The sequence below is a fragment of the Oryctolagus cuniculus genome, chromosome 2, assembly GCF_051225735.1.
Source record: "Oryctolagus cuniculus isolate XC-2025 breed Fujian yellow rabbit chromosome 2, ASM5122573v1, whole genome shotgun sequence".
In the NCBI taxonomy this organism is placed as follows: Eukaryota; Metazoa; Chordata; class Mammalia; order Lagomorpha; family Leporidae; genus Oryctolagus; species Oryctolagus cuniculus.
Genome location: NC_142868.1, coordinates 80172356 through 80189070, shown reverse-complemented (window position 1 = coordinate 80189070; position 16715 = coordinate 80172356). Strand labels below are relative to the sequence as shown.

The window sequence follows — 16715 nt, the reverse complement described above, 5'->3', positions numbered from 1 at the left end:
GATGCCTGTGCTTCAGGCCAGGGCTTTAACCCTCTGTGCCATAGCACCAGCCCCTCCATGTACTTAAAAAAAAAAAAAAAAAAAAAGATTATTAATTCAAAAGGCAGAGTTACAGGGGGTGGGGAGAAAGAGACAGAGAGAGATTTTCCATCTGGTGGTTCACTCCCCAAATGGCTGCAGTGGTCAGAGCAGGAACTTCTACTGGGTCACCACAAGGGTTCAGGGGCCCAAGGACTTGGGCCATCTTCCTCTGTTTTCCCAGGCATGTTAACAGGGAGCTGGATCGGGAAGTGGAGTAGCCAAGACTCCATCTGGTGCCAATATGGGATGCTGGTACTGCAGACAGCGGCTTAACCCGCTATACCGCAGCACCGGCCCTTCCATGTACTTTTGAAATATAAGGCATATTTTATAGCCTATGAATATAGTAGCTTCTTTATTATCCAATAGTATCAAAAGGAGCAGGCATTTGGCCTTGCCATTGAAATGTAGCTTGGGACACTTGCATCCTACATCCAAATGCCTGGGTTTGAATCTTGACTCCAGTTGCAATTCCAGCTTCCTGGCCAGTGTGCACGCTGGAAGGCAGCAGTAATGGCCCAAGTGGTTGAGTCCCTGCTACTCACATGGGAGACCTGGACTGAGCTCCCAGTTCCTACCTTTGGCCTGGGCTAGCCTCAGCGGTTGCAAGCATTTGGAGAATGAACCAGCACATGGAAACGCTGTCCCTCAAATAAATAATTTCTTTAATAGTGTACACTAAAAAGGAAAAACTTTACTCTAAGTAAATTCTACTCTCTAAATATCTGACTTTAAAAAAGTCTAGTAAGGGGACCGGGGCTCTGGCATAGTGGGTAAAGCCACGCCTACAGTGCCGGCATCCCATATGGGCACCAGTTCGTATCCCAGCTGCTCCTCTTCCAAGCCAGCTCCCTGCTGATGGCCTGGAAAAGCAGTGGAAGATGGCCCAAGTGCTTGGGCCCCTGCATATGCATGGGAGACCCATAAGAAGCTCCTGGCTCCTGGTTTCAGATCGGCCCAACTCCAGCTGTTGCAGCCATTTGGGGGGTGAACCAGCAGATGGAAGCTCTGTCTCTACCCCTCTCTGCCTGTAACTTTGCCTCTCGAATAAATAAATAAATATTTTTTAAAAAATCCAGTAAAACCGTACATGTTCAAATTTGTTGTTTCAGCACTGTTTGCAAAATATTAGAAAGAACCCCCAATGTCCACCAAGGGGGGACTAGTAAATCAACTAAGATACTTGCATATCATGATGTATCATGGTATAACTTTATAAAGAATTAGATCAATTTGTATCTCTGATATGAAGTCTCTGTGGGATTGAAAGAAAAGCAATATTCCAAAAGAATGAGCACCATTTGCTGTGTGTGCATGTGTGTGTGCGCATGTGTGTGTATACTCAGGCACATAGATGTGTTGGGGTTCTGAAAGGATGTGTGTGAAACTGCTGGCATTAGGTTCTTTTCATAACAAGGACTAAGCCCAAATGGGCATGGTGAAAGGGAGACAGTTGTCAGGGTAGGCCATTTTTGCATTTTGAATGTTGTCTACCATGCATGTGTTAGAAACAGAAAAGAAGTAAAATAAAATGAATTGCTCTACAAGAAAGAAAGAAGGGGGGGGGGAGGGAGGGAGGGAGGAAGAGAGGAAGAAAGAGAGAAAGAAAGAAAGAAAGAGAGAGAGAAAGAAAGAGAAAGAAAGAGAGAAAGAAAGAAAGAAAGAGAGAGAGAGAAGCTGCAGGCGGCTGGAAACTGACCCCTCCCTGCAGTGACCTGTAGCCCAATCCTCTCTGTTTCTCTTCTCCAGGTCCATCATCTGAGCCTGCGCACTCACCCACCACCAACGGGAAGAAGCTCTTCGCTCCCGTTCCGTTCCCCTCGGGCTCCACGGAGGACGTGTCCCCCAGCGGCCCCGCACAGCCACCTCCACTTCCCCAGAAGAAGATAGTGAGCCGGGCGGCCTCTTCACCCGACGGCTTCTTCTGGACACAGGGCTCCCCCAAGCCACGGACTGCAAGCCCCAAGCTGAACCTAAGCCACTCGGAGACCAGCGTCTGCGCTCAGGACGAGCCTCCCTTCAGCTGTCCCTTGAGCGCTGGAGGCCGCCACCATCATGTCTTCTCCTCTTCCGAGCCTCTGGAGAAAGCTTTCAAAGGCACTGGGCCCTGGACGCCAGCACCAGGACTGGCAGGCAGCCAGAGCAACTGCGGGAGCCCGAGCCTGCAAGGCAAAGGGACCCCCTCGGCCTCGTCCTCGCAGCTGAGCGTGTCCAGCCAGGCGTCTGCCAGCAGCGGCCAGCTGCAGCTCCACAGCCTCCTGAGCAGCATTAGCAGCAAGGAGGGCACCTATGCCAAGCTGGGGGGGCTCTACACCCAGTCCCTGGCCCGCCTCGTAGCCAAGTGCGAGGACCTCTTCATGGGCGGCCAGAAGAAAGAGCTGCACTTCAATGAGAACAACTGGTCGCTGTTCAAGCTGACTTGTAACAAGCCCTGCTGCGACTCAGGGGACGCCATCTATTACTGCGCCACCTGCTCCGAGGACCCCGGCAGCACCTATGCTGTGAAAGTAGGTACCGCCCAGCCTGCTTCCGCTCAGCAGTGCCACCGGCTGCTCTCGGCCTGGGCAGGTCCCTTCACCTCCGTAGGCTCCCCTTTACCCACCGTGCTCGCTGAGTTCATCCCGCCTACCCCGGGAGGTGGACGTGATGGGCGGCGGGAACGTCAGGTGCATGCTGTACTCAGGAGTGAGCCTGTGTGATCCGCTGTGTGGTGCCTTTCAGGGCGATGGCAAGTTCCTTCGTTTGTTCAGCAGGTTTCTTACCCAGGGCCTACTCTCTGCCAGCCATTGTGCCCAGATCTGTCTGTTCGGAAAAGAGTTGCAGATCAGTGCCTCCTCACACAGGGGCACTATAAATGTTAGGAAAAGAGGCGCAGAATAGAGAGGAGGCGGCGTATGAATTTACAGCCAGATCGAATTTATTCAGAGAAAATAAATCCGTAGAGGTGGGTGACCAACTGCCCGCGTGCCCATGATGGAACACGGGGCAGAAGGTCCTGACCCCCAGGGCTGGGCCTTTTTATATCTTAGGAGGGCTAGGGATGGGGGGCAGCAGGTGGAGGGGACTTCCTGAACTGGACTTCCAGGTGTTCTAGCAACTGTTCTTTCAGATGGCCGAGGGGGGTGGGGTGTGACGGCAATATGGTGTGAGAGCCAGCTGAGATTCAGGGGCAAGGAATACATTCCAGCTGAGATTCAGGGGCAAGGAATACACTCCAGCGTTATCTCCTTTGGGCAGTGAGCGAGAATGGCTGAGGCTTGCGTCTTTGTTGCATCACTGTGTAGGTGAACGGAAGGTTCCTGGTGCAGCTCCTGCTCTCCTGCCCTAGGGAGGGATATGTTCACGCATCAGACCACAGGAGGTTAGGCCTGGCTGTCGTCTTGATGGACACAAGTAACACTGATGTTCATTGAGCAGCTGCCAGGTATCCAGACCCTGAGCCACCTTGTCTGTGGACCTGAGGGTGGTTCTGCCAGATTAGGTAGGTTGGACAGAGGAGGAGTGTGCGGCTCCAAGGGATTAAGGAAATTGTTGCCCACAGTGAATCAGTTGGTGGCTGAAACAGATTTGAACTTTGGCTTTGGTGTCTCCAAAGTCTGTGCCGTGATTATATCCCTCCTGAGCGATGATGTCCAGGGCAGTGACCCGCCCAGGGCAACACACAACACACTCGCAATCTTCGCTGCTGGGTCACAGCCATCGCCACCGCACCCACTGGTCCCTGAGTGAGCTGCCCGTGTGCATGCATTTGGGGCAGTGTGGCTGCCACCATGGACCCCAGCCCTCCCTTGTGGCCATCTTCCTCAAACAGCGCTCCACAGATGCAGGCTTTTGTGGGGAACGAGGAGGGGCGCGCTGAGCTCTCTTCTGCCAGCCCCACTCCCAAGACAGTCTTTCTTTATTATTATTTGCCAATTAGAAAAGGGCGAAGAGTGAACTAGCTTCAAATGGCATCGTGGCGTAGTTTGTTTACCTGCAAAATTTTCTTTTAAATAGTATGATTATTAGCCGAAGAAATAGTGGTGAATTTTGTTGGGGGAGTATATTTTAAGAAAGTTGGCTGGGAACCTCTGATTGATGTGTTTAAAGGTCTATAGAAATTAATACTTTCCTGTGGTGGGGGAGCCTAAGGGGGGGCTACTCAAGGTGCAGTGCATTGGTCAGCAGTCCAGGCCCTATGGCCGAGATGGCAGGTGCAAGATGGGAGAAAATGTGATGTCTTGAATGAGATGCTGCGGTATCATTTCTTGAACTTCATAGCTTCCTGGCCGTCTAAACCCAGCAGGCCCCCTCAGTCAGCTGCACCTCTCTGCCAATCCCCAATTACAATGACAAGACAGCAAAGTCCCAGTGCTGCATCCAATAGCAGAAGTGATTGGGCCCTCCGGTGAGCCTGGGGTTGTCACCGTCAGCCCAGTTCTCATCTGATGAAAGGCCACAGATCCGAGCTCCTTGAAAGCCGCAGTGCCGGAGGTGCACTTAGCAAGTTCCTCACTCTCAGAGCCCCACCCCGCGAGACGGGCCTGCGCCACGTGCCTCCACTTCCACCTGAACTGTCCTGGGTTCGAGTTCATGGGCCACTCTCACCCTGTCTTCTTTGCTGACCCTGGGGCACACAGGCAGTGTCCAGAGACAGCTGACCTGTTTTGAGGGGGAACGAGCCTGGGGGAAGACACTTACTCCATCATGCAGGGAGGGGTTCCACTGCAAAAACTAAGGGGGCGGCCACCCAGTGCCAGAGACCTGAGGCCATCCAGTGCCAGTGACCTGGCCCTGCGCTGAGTCCAAGCCTCAGAACAAGCAATCTGATAGGATTGCCCTATTCTCCAAAACACTAAGCAGAAGAATCAGCTTTCCCAGAGGGTATTGCATTAAATATACATGTATATTACTTCTTATTTCATTAGACTCTAAGCTGTAAGGAAACCAGAAGATAAGCTTTGGTCGCCTAGAGAGAGCCCCCAGGGGGTTTCCTGTTTGTCCTCAAGGTCCATCCCTGTACCCCAGGCAGGAGGAGGTCTGTGGCAGTGGCGCCTGTTCAGAGCAGAGCAGTCTGTCGGCGAGATGACGGGGATCAGCAATGCCGATTTGCCAGTGTGCCTCGCCTGGTAATCGGGAGGCGGGGCTGGGGACGCGGAACATTCTTTGGCAGGTGCAGCTGCTCCCCTGCGTGAGTGCTGCAGTCTAGACAGAACACAGTCATCTGGGAGTCCGCAGGAGGGGGAGCGGCTCTGCCTCCCCACCGCTGCCTGTCTGTCTCCATGCTCCTTGCATCTGTGCATGTTAAGCAGGCATTCGGCACTGCAGTCAGCCGAGCCTGGGCCGTGGAGCCCCGGTTAACAATAGCTGGCTCCCATCTGCACCTGCTGGCTGCTGATGCCGGCACCTCCGAGCCTGGGCTCAGTGACCTGCAAAAGAGAGGAGATAAAGCTGGCTCTCTGAGCCTAACTCCTTGAATAGGTGGCAGAAAAAAAAAATCATTAGCTGTGTGTGCATTCTGAAAGCTGTTTCATTTCTCAGCCATCCAGAACTCCATTTCTGTAATAGGGACCTCTGTGAAGCCCCTGGGCCTTTTTTATTTAACAGATGTGACCGAGCCCAGATTTTCACCCGTGAAGGAGGCCCTCCCTAGCTCCAACCTTTAAAATGAGACTTGGCACAGCAAGAAGCTCGAAATCTGAGCTGAATCTAAGGCCTCTATGAAGTTCTAGGGCCAGCATCTGAGTGCAGGACCCCCTGACAATGCAACAGGGCCGGGGAGGGGTGAGGCTAGAGAAGAGGCCCCCTCCCCCTTTCTGCCTCCCCAGCCCCCACCCAGGGCTGTGGAAGGATTCTGGGATCCCCCCACCCAGGCTCCAGGGCTGGTTAACATGCAGACCGTGCAGGCAGCAGGGGAGGAAGCTGTGGGTCCTGCCAGAGCCCCCTTCCTCACCCCACCCCACCCCCACACTGATTCTGCAATGCTTCCAGCTAGGTTGCCATTTACTCTGCTCCCTCATTTACATCTGTGTGCAAACTGTGCAGGGCTCCACTGGAGCCCTGGGCCTGGAGTGTTTGCAGGGCCCTGGCCTTTGACGCCCCTACAGCTGCACTCTGTGGGCTGTGTTGTACCTGGGAGCAGGGGCTGCACTGCTCAGCACCCCCAGATGGCTACAGCTGAAATGGCAAGAGCGGTCACCATAGCAACCTGTCCCACTGCCTGCACACCGCTGGCCAGGCCTAAGGCTGAAAGCCGCACCTGCATCATTTCATGGAATCCTCACGCTGGTCCTAGGGCAGGGGACCGTCATTGCCCTCTGTACAGAGGAGAAAGCAGGCTCCGAGATAAATACCATTGACCCTCATTATCCCTGGGGGCTGTGTTTGAAGATGTATTTTTAGCCCCCAGTCGGCACTCAGAGTGCTCCCCAGTCATTTGTGGATCTTCACAGGACAGGGGAAAATGGGGGGTCCCCTGATCAGCTGCAGGGGTCCCGGCACAGCCCCGCCATCTTGCTGCAGCACCCTCCTCGCTGCTAGCAGGTGGCCTTTGGCAGTCTATTTGGTGTCTCCTCTCTCACATTTTTATGCTCTTTGTGAGCACACTGCTTAAACGGCCCCCAGGCATGGCACTGAAGTGCTGTCCATTTCCCAAGCACAGGAAGGCTGGGATGCACACGTGCGTGTGGGGTTAGCTACCAGCAGGCATGAGCGGCCGTGCTGTTAGCGCTGAGTTCCGTGTCCATGAACTGTATATTCAGCCAGCTGTCTCTGAGATACACTTCTGTTGTGAGTGGCTGGTGAGAATTGTGCGCCTCACCCTGAGCTAGGTTCAGTGCTCACTACTGGGCCGTTTGCGGCTACTCAGCAGAACACAGCTACTGCCAAAAATGAGAATCTTCCTACAACTCACCATAACCCAAGTCCATGTTTCCAACCCAGGTCTTTTTCATTCCAAAGCCCAGGGTTTTGACCCCCAGAACACTTCCCAGATGTACTAATCTAATTTAGCCCCTGGAAGCCTCAGTTTCCCCCTCTGTAATAGCCTCCGGCTCTTTGCATCTAGTGACATTGAGTGAGACCCTGCATGGAAACTGGGAAGGGGCCCAGCACGCGGCACATGCAGGAGCCTAGCAGGTGTCTGCGGTGGGTGAGGTCACAGTGATGTTCTTCCCACGCACCCGCAGGGGGTGCCCAGCTGTTTGTTGGCAAGACTGTTGTTATCTCGTTTTTTATTATTTGAGACACAGAGAAAGAGAGAGCTTCCATCCATTGGTTCATTCTCTGCCCATAGCAGCCAGGGCTATGCCAGGCCAAAGCCAGAAGCCAGGAACTCAATTAAGACCTCCCTGTGGGTGGCCGGGACCCAAGCACCTGCTGCCTCTCAGGGTGCACATGAGTGGGGAGCTGGAATTGGAAGCAGCACTGGGATGTGAATTCAGGTACTTCAATATGAGATGTGGGTGTCCCACGTAGCATCTTCACTGCTGAGCCCAACGTGTGCGTCCCAATATGCAAGACTCATTTCCAAGACCTGTTCCCCCACAAGTGTTCTTGAGTTTCCTGGTGTCCCAGAGGCTGCCATTTAAAAACAGAACAGTGGGTGGACTCGAATGAGAAACAGCCTGAAACAATGCCCTTTGCACGTGTATTTCACCATCATTTCTGCTCCTGCCATGGGAAGCAGAGTCTAGGGTAAAATACATTCCCCTTTCATTTCCATTCTGCTTCAGTAATAGAGAGATCACTGAATTAATGTGTTCCCCACCCCCTCCCTCTAATTAGCTTTAAAGAAGTTCCCTCCGGAGGGAGGCGGGCTGATCTCTTTTGTGCCAGGTTTCATGCTGAGAAAGCTTGTAGAGCTGCAATATCAATAAATCTCGGAAAAGGTGCTTGCAGTAGGATTTCGTAAACACTGTTGGAATCTTTCCAAAGCAGGAACCCAGGGGGGAAAGGGGGCCATTTGGGAATTGTTTGCAAAACGGTTTATAGGTAGGTATGAGGTGCCTTTCTTCTCCAGACTGCACACTGACCCTTGCGTCTCTGTAAAGCATAGGCCAGGTTGCAGGAGATGATCAACCACCTTCCGTCTCCTTCAGTGGGGTCACAGGGAAACCAAGGCCTGAAACAGGGCCACCAGGGCTGGCTCAGAACTCCACGGCTGAGTGGTGCCAGAGTGCGATTGCTAGAGTTTTTCAGGTGGGTGCACCACCCCTACAAGAAGACAGGGAAGTGGGCCAGGAGACACGGGCACCCTTCCCACAGAAGAGCTGGAGACCACACGTCTTGTGTGTTCCCACCTGCAGTTTGGAGGGTGCCTTAGGGCTCCCCGCTCCCTGGGCAGCTCTGTTTGCCTTGGGCTGCTGTGACTCACCCTGGCAGGTGAAAGTGTGCGGCTTCTACATGGCAGCTCCACCAGAGGCAGCCCTGCAGGGGCTGGTCATGTCCCTGGGTCTGGAAACCAGGGTAGCCCAAGAGAACGTGGCCCAGTCCCAAAGGTTTCAGGCCTCCGTTGAGACTCCCCAAGCTGGGAATAGCCCCGTGGTCAGACATCTCTGCGGTCAGGCAGCTGCCTTTTCAGGTGATCGAGACGGAGAGTGAGGCCAGTCCCGGCATCAACTCCATCTGGCTTCGTGAGAAGCCGTGGAGCCCGCTCTGTGGCTAGAGGCACGTCTTCCCCACTGCCGCAGTGCCACGCTGCCTGTTGCTCTGCAGGGACCCCTTTCTCAGTGGGTCATTTTATGTTTAACTTTGAGGAAGTGACCCGCTGGGCTCCGAAGCGGCTGCTATGTTTCACATCCCCACCTGCCTGGTGTGCGGGTGGCCGTTTCCCCCTCTCCTCGTAGACACTTGCTGTTGCCTTCTGTTAGAGCCATCCCACTGGGTGTGAGCTGGCGTTTCACATGGTTCCGATTTGCATCCCCCTAATGACTGCTGATGCTGAGCATCTTTTCATGTGCTTAGGGCTGCTTGCACTTTGGTGAGTTGCCTGTTCATACCTGTGCCCATTTTTAATTAGGTTATTATCCTATCATTGAGCAAGAAGAGAAATTTTTTTTTTTGCGAATTCTAGATACAAGTCCTTTATCAGATATGTTTGGCAAATATTTTCTCCCCATCTATTGCTTGTCTTTCCATTTTGTTAATGGTGTCTTTTTAAAAATATTTTTTATAGGGCCGACGCCGCGGCTCACTAGGCTAATCCTCCGCCTTGCGGCGCCGGCACACCGGGTTCTAGTCCCGGTTGGGGCGCCGGATTCTGTCCCGGTTGCCCCTCTTCCATGCCAGCTCTCTGCTGAGGCCCAGGAGTGCAGTGGAGGATGGCCCAAGTGCTTGGGCCCTGCACCCCATGGGAGACCAGGAGAAGTACCTGGCTCCTGCCATCGGATCAGTGCAGTGCGCCGGCCGCAGCGTGCCAGCCGCGGTGGCCATTGGAGGGTGAACCAATGGCAAAGGAAGACCTTTCTCTCTGTCTCGCTCTGTCACTGTCCACTCTGCCTGTCAAAAAAAAATATATATTTTTTTTATATATATTTGAAACACAGAGTGTGTGTCTGAGAGAGAGAGAAATGTTCCAATCCACTGCTTCACTCCTCAAATGCCCACAACAGCTAGGGCTGGGTCAGGCCTAAGCTAGGAGCCAGGAACTCCATCCGGGTCCTGGATGGCAGGGACCCAAGTCTTTGAGCCATCACTGGCCGCCTCCCAGGAGCATTTGCAGGAGGCTGGATTCCAAGCAGAGGTGGGATTCCATCTGACAGCCTGCTGCATCACAGTGCCTGCCCGCATTGGTGTCATGTGGAGCAAAAAAAAGTTTTGATTGTGAGGTCAAGTTTATGAATTCTTTTTCCTCTGTGGACTGTGTTTTCAGTGTGCTATTTAGGAAATCTTTCCCCAACCCAAGTTCTCAAAGATTCTCTCCCGTGTTTTCTGCTAAAATGTGTGTGTGTTAGCTCTTACCCTTAAGTCTGTGTGATGCAGTGCTAGTTAATTTCACGCATGGTGTCAGAAAGGAGTGAGTTCACCTTTGTGGCATGGATACCTACTTGTCCCCTCACTGTTGAACACAACCCCGGCTCCCCGGCTGACCTCACTTCTGCCTCTCCCCGCAGATCTGCAAGACCCCTGAGCCCAAAGCAGCCTCCTACTGCAGCCCCTCTGTGCCCGTCCACTTCAACATCCAGCAGGACTGCGGCCACTTTGTGGCCTCGGTGCCGTCCAGCATGCTGGCCCCTCCCGACGCACCCAAGGACCCTCAGCCGGCCCTGCCCGCGCAGCCCCCAGCCCAGGAGCAGGACTGCGTGGTGGTCATCACCCGCGAGGTGCCGCACCAGACCGCCTCCGACTTCGTGCGGGACTCGGCCGCCAGCCACCGGGCAGAGCCCGAGGCGTACGAGCGGCGCGTGTGCTTCCTGCTTCTGCAGCTGTGCAATGGGCTGGAGCATCTAAAGGAACACGGAGTCATCCACCGAGACCTGTGCCTGGAGAACCTGCTGCTGGTGCGCTGTGCGCCGCAGGCTGCCCCCGGCCCCGCCGCCCCACCCACCGCCCCAGCCCCCGGCCCGGCCGCGCCTCCCCGCGCTGGCGCCTCCACGGCCCCCGCAGCCGGAGCCACCCCGAGCCCGCCGGACGCCCCCGCCTGCCAGGGCGTGCCCGGGGACAAGCAGTTGCCCCGACTGATCATCAGTAACTTCCTAAAGGCCAAGCAGAAGCCGGGCGGCTCCACGAACCTGCAGCAGAAGAAGAGCCAGGCCCGGCTGGCCCCCGAGATCGTGTCGGCCTCCCAGTACCGCAAGTTCGACGAGTTCCAGACGGGCATCCTCATCTACGAGCTGCTGCACCAGCCCAACCCGTTCGAGGTGCGCGCGCAGCTGCGGGAGCAAGACTACCGGCAGGAGGACCTCCCGCCGCTGCCGGCCCTGTCGCTCTACTCGCCCGGGCTGCAGCAGCTGGCGCACCTGCTGCTAGAGGCCGACCCCATCAAGCGCATCCGCATCGGCGAGGCCAAGCGCGTGCTGCAGTGCCTGCTGTGGGGGCCCCGGCGCGAGCTGGTGGAACAGCCGGGCCCCTCGGAGGAGGCGCTGTGCAGCACGCTGCACAACTGGATCGACATGAAGCGGGCCCTGATGATGATGAAGTTTGCCGAGAAGGCCGTGGACCGCAGGCGGGGCGTGGAGCTGGAGGACTGGCTTTGCTGCCAGTACCTGGCCTCGGCCGAGCCCCGAGCCGTCTTGCAGTCGCTGAAGCTCCTGCAGCTGCTGTGAGCCCGGCGCCCTCCTCCTGCACTTTGGCTGCCCCTGCTCGCGTGCCTGCCCCGCCCCCGCTGCCCTTGCTTGCCTTGCCAATATCCATGTCTCCCTGGGAAATGGTACAAACGGCTGTGATGCTCGGATGTAATATATATATAAAATATATAAATATGGATGACAAAGGGTGTCCTTGGCCTTGGCCTTGACCTTGGCCGTGGCCTCCTCTCCTCACCAAGCTGTCCCCGGTTTTTTCCTGTAATCACATGCGTTTCTCGCACAGTACAAGGTCTGCCAACAGAATAGAGCCTGGACATTGGCCTCACTACCCCAAGATGAGAACCCTTCACCCTCCTGTCAAACTGTTATTTAATGCCCCTCTTCCCCACACACAAAAAAAAAAATCCATTAAAAATGTTTGCTTGGGTCCTTTATCCCCAAGCACATTAATGTCTTTGGTGGTGAAACTGACTGGAAGCCTCCATGGCAACAGCAGAGCCGGGTGTGGCTTGAAGCGTCCTTGGTCTCCCACTTGAGCTAGCACAGCATGCAGCCAGGATCTGGGCATGTCAGGAACCGGGTCATCCTCCCTGCTCCTCCCCCCACCTGGCAGTGTCCCAGAAAGAAGCCACACTCAGCTAGCGGGTGTGAGCCCCGGGGATCGGAATTCACCCCCACAGCTCCAGACCCATTTCCAGTTTGCTAGAGCAGGTCACCGTTGGTATCACGTTGGTATCGGTCAGCGGCCTGCCTGAGAACAGAATCCACCCCAGAGGGGTCATATGAAGAGCTCTTAACTGGGGGTGCTTACAGAGGTGTGTGCATGGCTGAGACTTTGAGGGAGGCCAAAGCCAGGGCCAGAAGGGCGGAACATGGATGGCCTGTTTCCGGGAGTTCCTCGCACTGAGGGCTCGGTAGCCAGAGCAGGAAGAGAGCGGGGAGAGTTACCCTCTGCTTCCCTTGGTCCCAGTTGTCCTCTGTCTGCAGACAGCAAGGAGCTTGGGTGACGCAGCCCGCAGGGTCAGCCTCCTGGGGCAGGGCGAAGGTGGAGAACGGATAGAGCGCCAGGTGGCGAGTGGCCCGCTGTTCCTGCTGACCTGGGTGACACCCATGCGAGTCCAGGAGGCAGGAATTCCAACTCACAAACCCAGCCTCTCCTCTCTGCCGCCCCGAATTCCTTCATCTCTCCTGTCCTGAAAGTGCATTTAACACATTGGCACTGTGTGTTGTAGTCAGTAGTTGGTCCTGTGCCTGTAAAAATGCACAAAGAGTGTTAGGGGGCACCAGACCCTTCCCGCCTCGAAACTAGATACGTTCAAAAAGTCAGAAATTACTCATGTGAAGGGAAACAGCCCCAAACCCTTATGTTTCCACCTAGAAGATCAGCTTGTAACTACTGAACTGATAAATTCCCACAACGTGGTTAACGTCTCTGAACGACACCCCAGACTCATTGGAGGCATTGCCATAGAAGCCCCAAGCCTGGCTCCACCCACCCGACATGCAGAAAGCCAGTGGTGGAAGAAAGTAGGTGTTTATTGCAAAGTGCGGAGCAAGGAGCTGGGCAGCTATTGCTTAATTCCCGGCTCCTGGAGGAGCTAGGGTAAAGGTTCTCACGGATTGAAACTGGGGCTGAGAGGGGCATACTTAGTTCACACCCAGGTTCCTGGTTGGTCAGTGGTGCCTGGGACCTTCCTGTGATTGGCCGGTGGTGCCGTGCTCTTTGGGGAATGTATGATGGTCAGGTGGGCTCCAGTTGGTCTGGCAGCTACAGGTAAGTGGGTGTTACCTTCTGCCCCAGATCTGGAATTCCCCTAAACAGACCCCTCTGGACAGTACTGGCCAGCTGGGTTTTATCTATTGGAGAAGCAAATGACTTCTTGGGTCCCCGTGGTTAGAACTGTACTGGGCCAGCTGTATCCCTCCCTTAGTTACTGAATTCAATTACTGAATTCCTTTTGATAAGACAGGCAAGGACACCTTGGGTTAAGGGAGACAGACAAGAAGCTGTCCCATTCATAACTCTGGATAATTTCAAATGAACACAGGTCTCAGTGGGTGTCCTAGGATCTGGGACTGTGGTTAGTAACCAAGGCGGGGAAGTCTCCCAGGTGCCCCCTTACATGGTAATGTCACTGCTTTCGCAGGGCCATCTTCAGCCCTGACTGCATATAAACACGTCCCCTTTTCCATGCGTTAGCTGCAAAGACAGCACCTGGGGACACACTTGTAATTTCAATTGTTGAACATCGAAGAAAGGCCTGGTTCAAGCCAGCTCACAGCTGTGTTTGTGCAAGAGAGAGAACAGTTGAACACAGAGCATAGCTCTCTGTAGGGCCTATCTGTTTTGAGAGCATTATTTGATCATTGCTAGTTCCTAGGAATTTTCCAGGCAAACCTTCTCCACCCTCCATTTGCTGCCTTTTGCTTTCTTGTTCTTTCTCACTTCAAGTAAGTAAACAATGGAAAGGGAGGAGACAGACATTCTGCCAAGGCGGTGCAGTGCCGTTTGGAAACTCACATCTCAAGAGCACACTTCTAGTCCCTGAATTAATTGTACCTTGTTAATATGCCACCCACTTAAGAAAAAAAATAAAGTTGTAAAAGAGATTTTAAGAACCAAAATGATCCAAAAAGTAAAGGGAAAGAAGAAACTGTAGTAGTGACTCCTGCCTGAGAAATAGGAGCAATGAGACCTAGAACTTGTTTCTGAGCTCCCCACCCACCTAGAAAAGAACAGAACTGGTGACAGAATTCTTTTCTGTGTCATTTAGGAAAAGTTCATCAAAGGAACAAACGGCTGGCGCTGCGGCTCAATAGGCTAATCCTCCGCCTGCGGTACCGGCACACTGGGTTCTAGTCCCGGTCGGGGCGCCAGATTCTGTCCCAGTTGCTCCTCTTCCAGTCCAGCTATCTGCTGTGGCCCGGGAGTGCAGTGGAGGATGGCCCAAGCCCTTGGGTCCTGCACCCACATGGGAGACCAGGAGAAGCACCTGGCTCCTGGCTTTGGATCAGTGCGGTGTGCCAGCTACAGCAGCCATTGGGGGGTGAACCAATGGAAAAGGAAGACCTTTCTCTCTGTCTCTCTCTCTCACTATCCACTCTGCCTGTCAAAAAAAATTAAAAAAAAAAAAAAAAAGAGGAACAAACTTTTGCCAATGAGTGACTGTGAAGGAAATTTGTCAAGGATTCTTTGTGTGAAAGCATTGAATAATGCCCAAATAGTAGCTCAAATAAAAAATTCTAAAAAAGAATTTTTCTAAAAGAGGTCAACTTCTGAGGTGAAACCCAGGTGCATAGGGGTCACACCTGGCTTCATCCATGCCACCCATTCCTCTCCATAGATTGGCCTCCTTCATGATTGACAGGTCATGTGGCTGCAAACACGAAGACACTACAAAACCATGGAAATGGAGTTAAAGTGTAAGTTGATTTTGGTGCAAAAGTTTTTTTTGCAATCCATGTGTAATTTTTCATAATATATTTCCCCTGAATTTTTTAAACACCTCTCATTGGGTTTGACAAATAGCTTCGGTCACACCAAATTCAGGGGTCCAGTGTAACTGGGCTTGTGCTATTGCAGTGTACACCTCGGGTGCGTGGCTTTCCCTTCCAGAAAGCTCCAGCGTTGAAGAAGAAGTCCAGGGACAATCATTAGGTCTGCAGGGTAGAGCTCAGAGGCTTGTGGGTGAGTCCAGCGACTCTGCTGTTCTGGTCCTCTTCTTGGCTTGCAACCCAACTACTGATATTTAAATCTCTGTTCTTCCTCTCTGGCTCACAGGCATGTTTCCCAGGATCCTCTCCATGTATGTAATTTGTTTGTTAATGGGCTTTTCCCATTTTCGTGCCAAATATGGAATCTTTTGTGTTCTCAGTGTTCTTTCCTGTAGGCGTTATGAAGGCTCACATATAAATTGTCATATTGTGGCCAGAAGCAAGATAGGCATTCAGGGATTATTTTTCATAACACATGGCTCAGATCTGAAAAGACCTGGCTCTGGGGAGCTGTAGTTAACTGTTCCATTTAACACTTCCTGATTGTTCAAGTGCTTGGGGTTAGAGAAAAACTCTTGTGATGTACACGTGTATGCAAAACAACCTGACAGTTCTGAGGAGGGAAGACCTGTGGTGTCTGAAGGACTTCTCTGTAATGTGCTCTTTAAATACATGGCCAATCAATGAAGCAGCCTATCCCACCCATCTAAGAATCTTAGAGGATCTAAGGATAAGCTTACTAAATCCTCTAAAAGTTGTAGATTTGTCCTGTAAGATCCCTTGTTATATTTAGCAGTGATGTGAATGGGACTGATTCATTAGAAGCCAAAATTAGACCTAGTTGATGTCATGGCTAAAAGTGAACAACTAGAATGAAGTGTTCGGGGCAAATGCCATAGGGTAAGTGTCGTCACAAATCACCCTTTCTCTTCTCCAGTGCTAACGAATGCAAGTAAACGGGGCAGTCTTTATGTACCAGACATTCTAGGGCGAGGACTCTCCCCGAGGGTGGTTGGTAGTAAGTAGCTTGATGGGTTCTGCGGCCACCGGAAAGGAGTCTTAAGTAACCTGAAAATGGTGTTGTTGAGTTTGGGGAGTTTGGGGTTCTGGCCAGAAGTCCTGTGACCAATTGGGATCCTTATGAGATCTGAGAGACTCAGTGGTCTCAGGTCTGAGTACTCAGCAGTCTCCAGGACTTGAGTATGTCCAGGGCAACTTTAGGGAGTGTGGGAAGCCAAGTCCGGTTTCCTCGGGACTTCTCAGCAGGCTTACTTGGTACTGGACTGTCCTGCTGAAGATTCGAACATATACTTGGGTCGCGTATTCTAAGTGCTGGATTTGAATCTTCCCAGTTCCCTTACTGCTCCTCGAAAACATGGTCCTAGATGCTGGATGTGTTTGACTGTCAACAGTTCACATATGGTAATGGACTTGAAGGTGATTTTTCAGACTCCTGCCTTTCTATGTCAGGGGTAACCAGGCATGGGGAAAGGTGGAGGAAATTGAGTATGGAGGTCCAGGAAGGGAAGAGAAGGCAGGAAATGAGAATGCAAGATTCCAGACAGCCCAGCTGATGTGCCACATGCCTGCACCTGTCCCTGATGGATGCCCCCCACCCTGAAGAGCCATTCGTGCCTGCAGTCCTTGGCTGGGATTCTACAGACACATGGATGGATGTCTAATCTCCCTTCAAAGGTCTCCAGGGACGAGGAACAGATACCACGTCCCCTTTTCTAGATTGTCGGGTTCGAATTCAGAATTATTTTTTTGAACTATTTATTTATTTATTTGAAAGGCAGAATTTATGCACACACAGACAAATACTTATGCCAGTTGCAAGTAGGGGCTTAACCCACAGCACCACAACACCAGCCTCACAGATACTATTTTATAGGAGTGTGTTTTGGAAAATTC

At 52.9% G+C, this 16715-nt stretch overlaps 1 protein-coding gene across 1 annotated transcript in view; it reads left to right on the top strand.

Annotated features, from left to right (window-relative positions):
* The window catches only part of PRAG1 (PEAK1 related, kinase-activating pseudokinase 1), a 52676-nt gene extending 41136 nt beyond the window's left edge, over positions 1–11540 (top strand). The window contains exons 5-6 of the mRNA XM_070068513.2: positions 1831–2588; positions 10173–11540. Coding sequence (XP_069924614.1) covers positions 1831–2588; positions 10173–11324 — 1910 coding nt within the window. The 3' untranslated portion in view covers positions 11325–11540. The remainder of the gene's footprint in view (positions 1–1830; positions 2589–10172) is intronic.
* The last annotated feature ends 5175 nt before the right edge of the window (positions 11541–16715 follow it).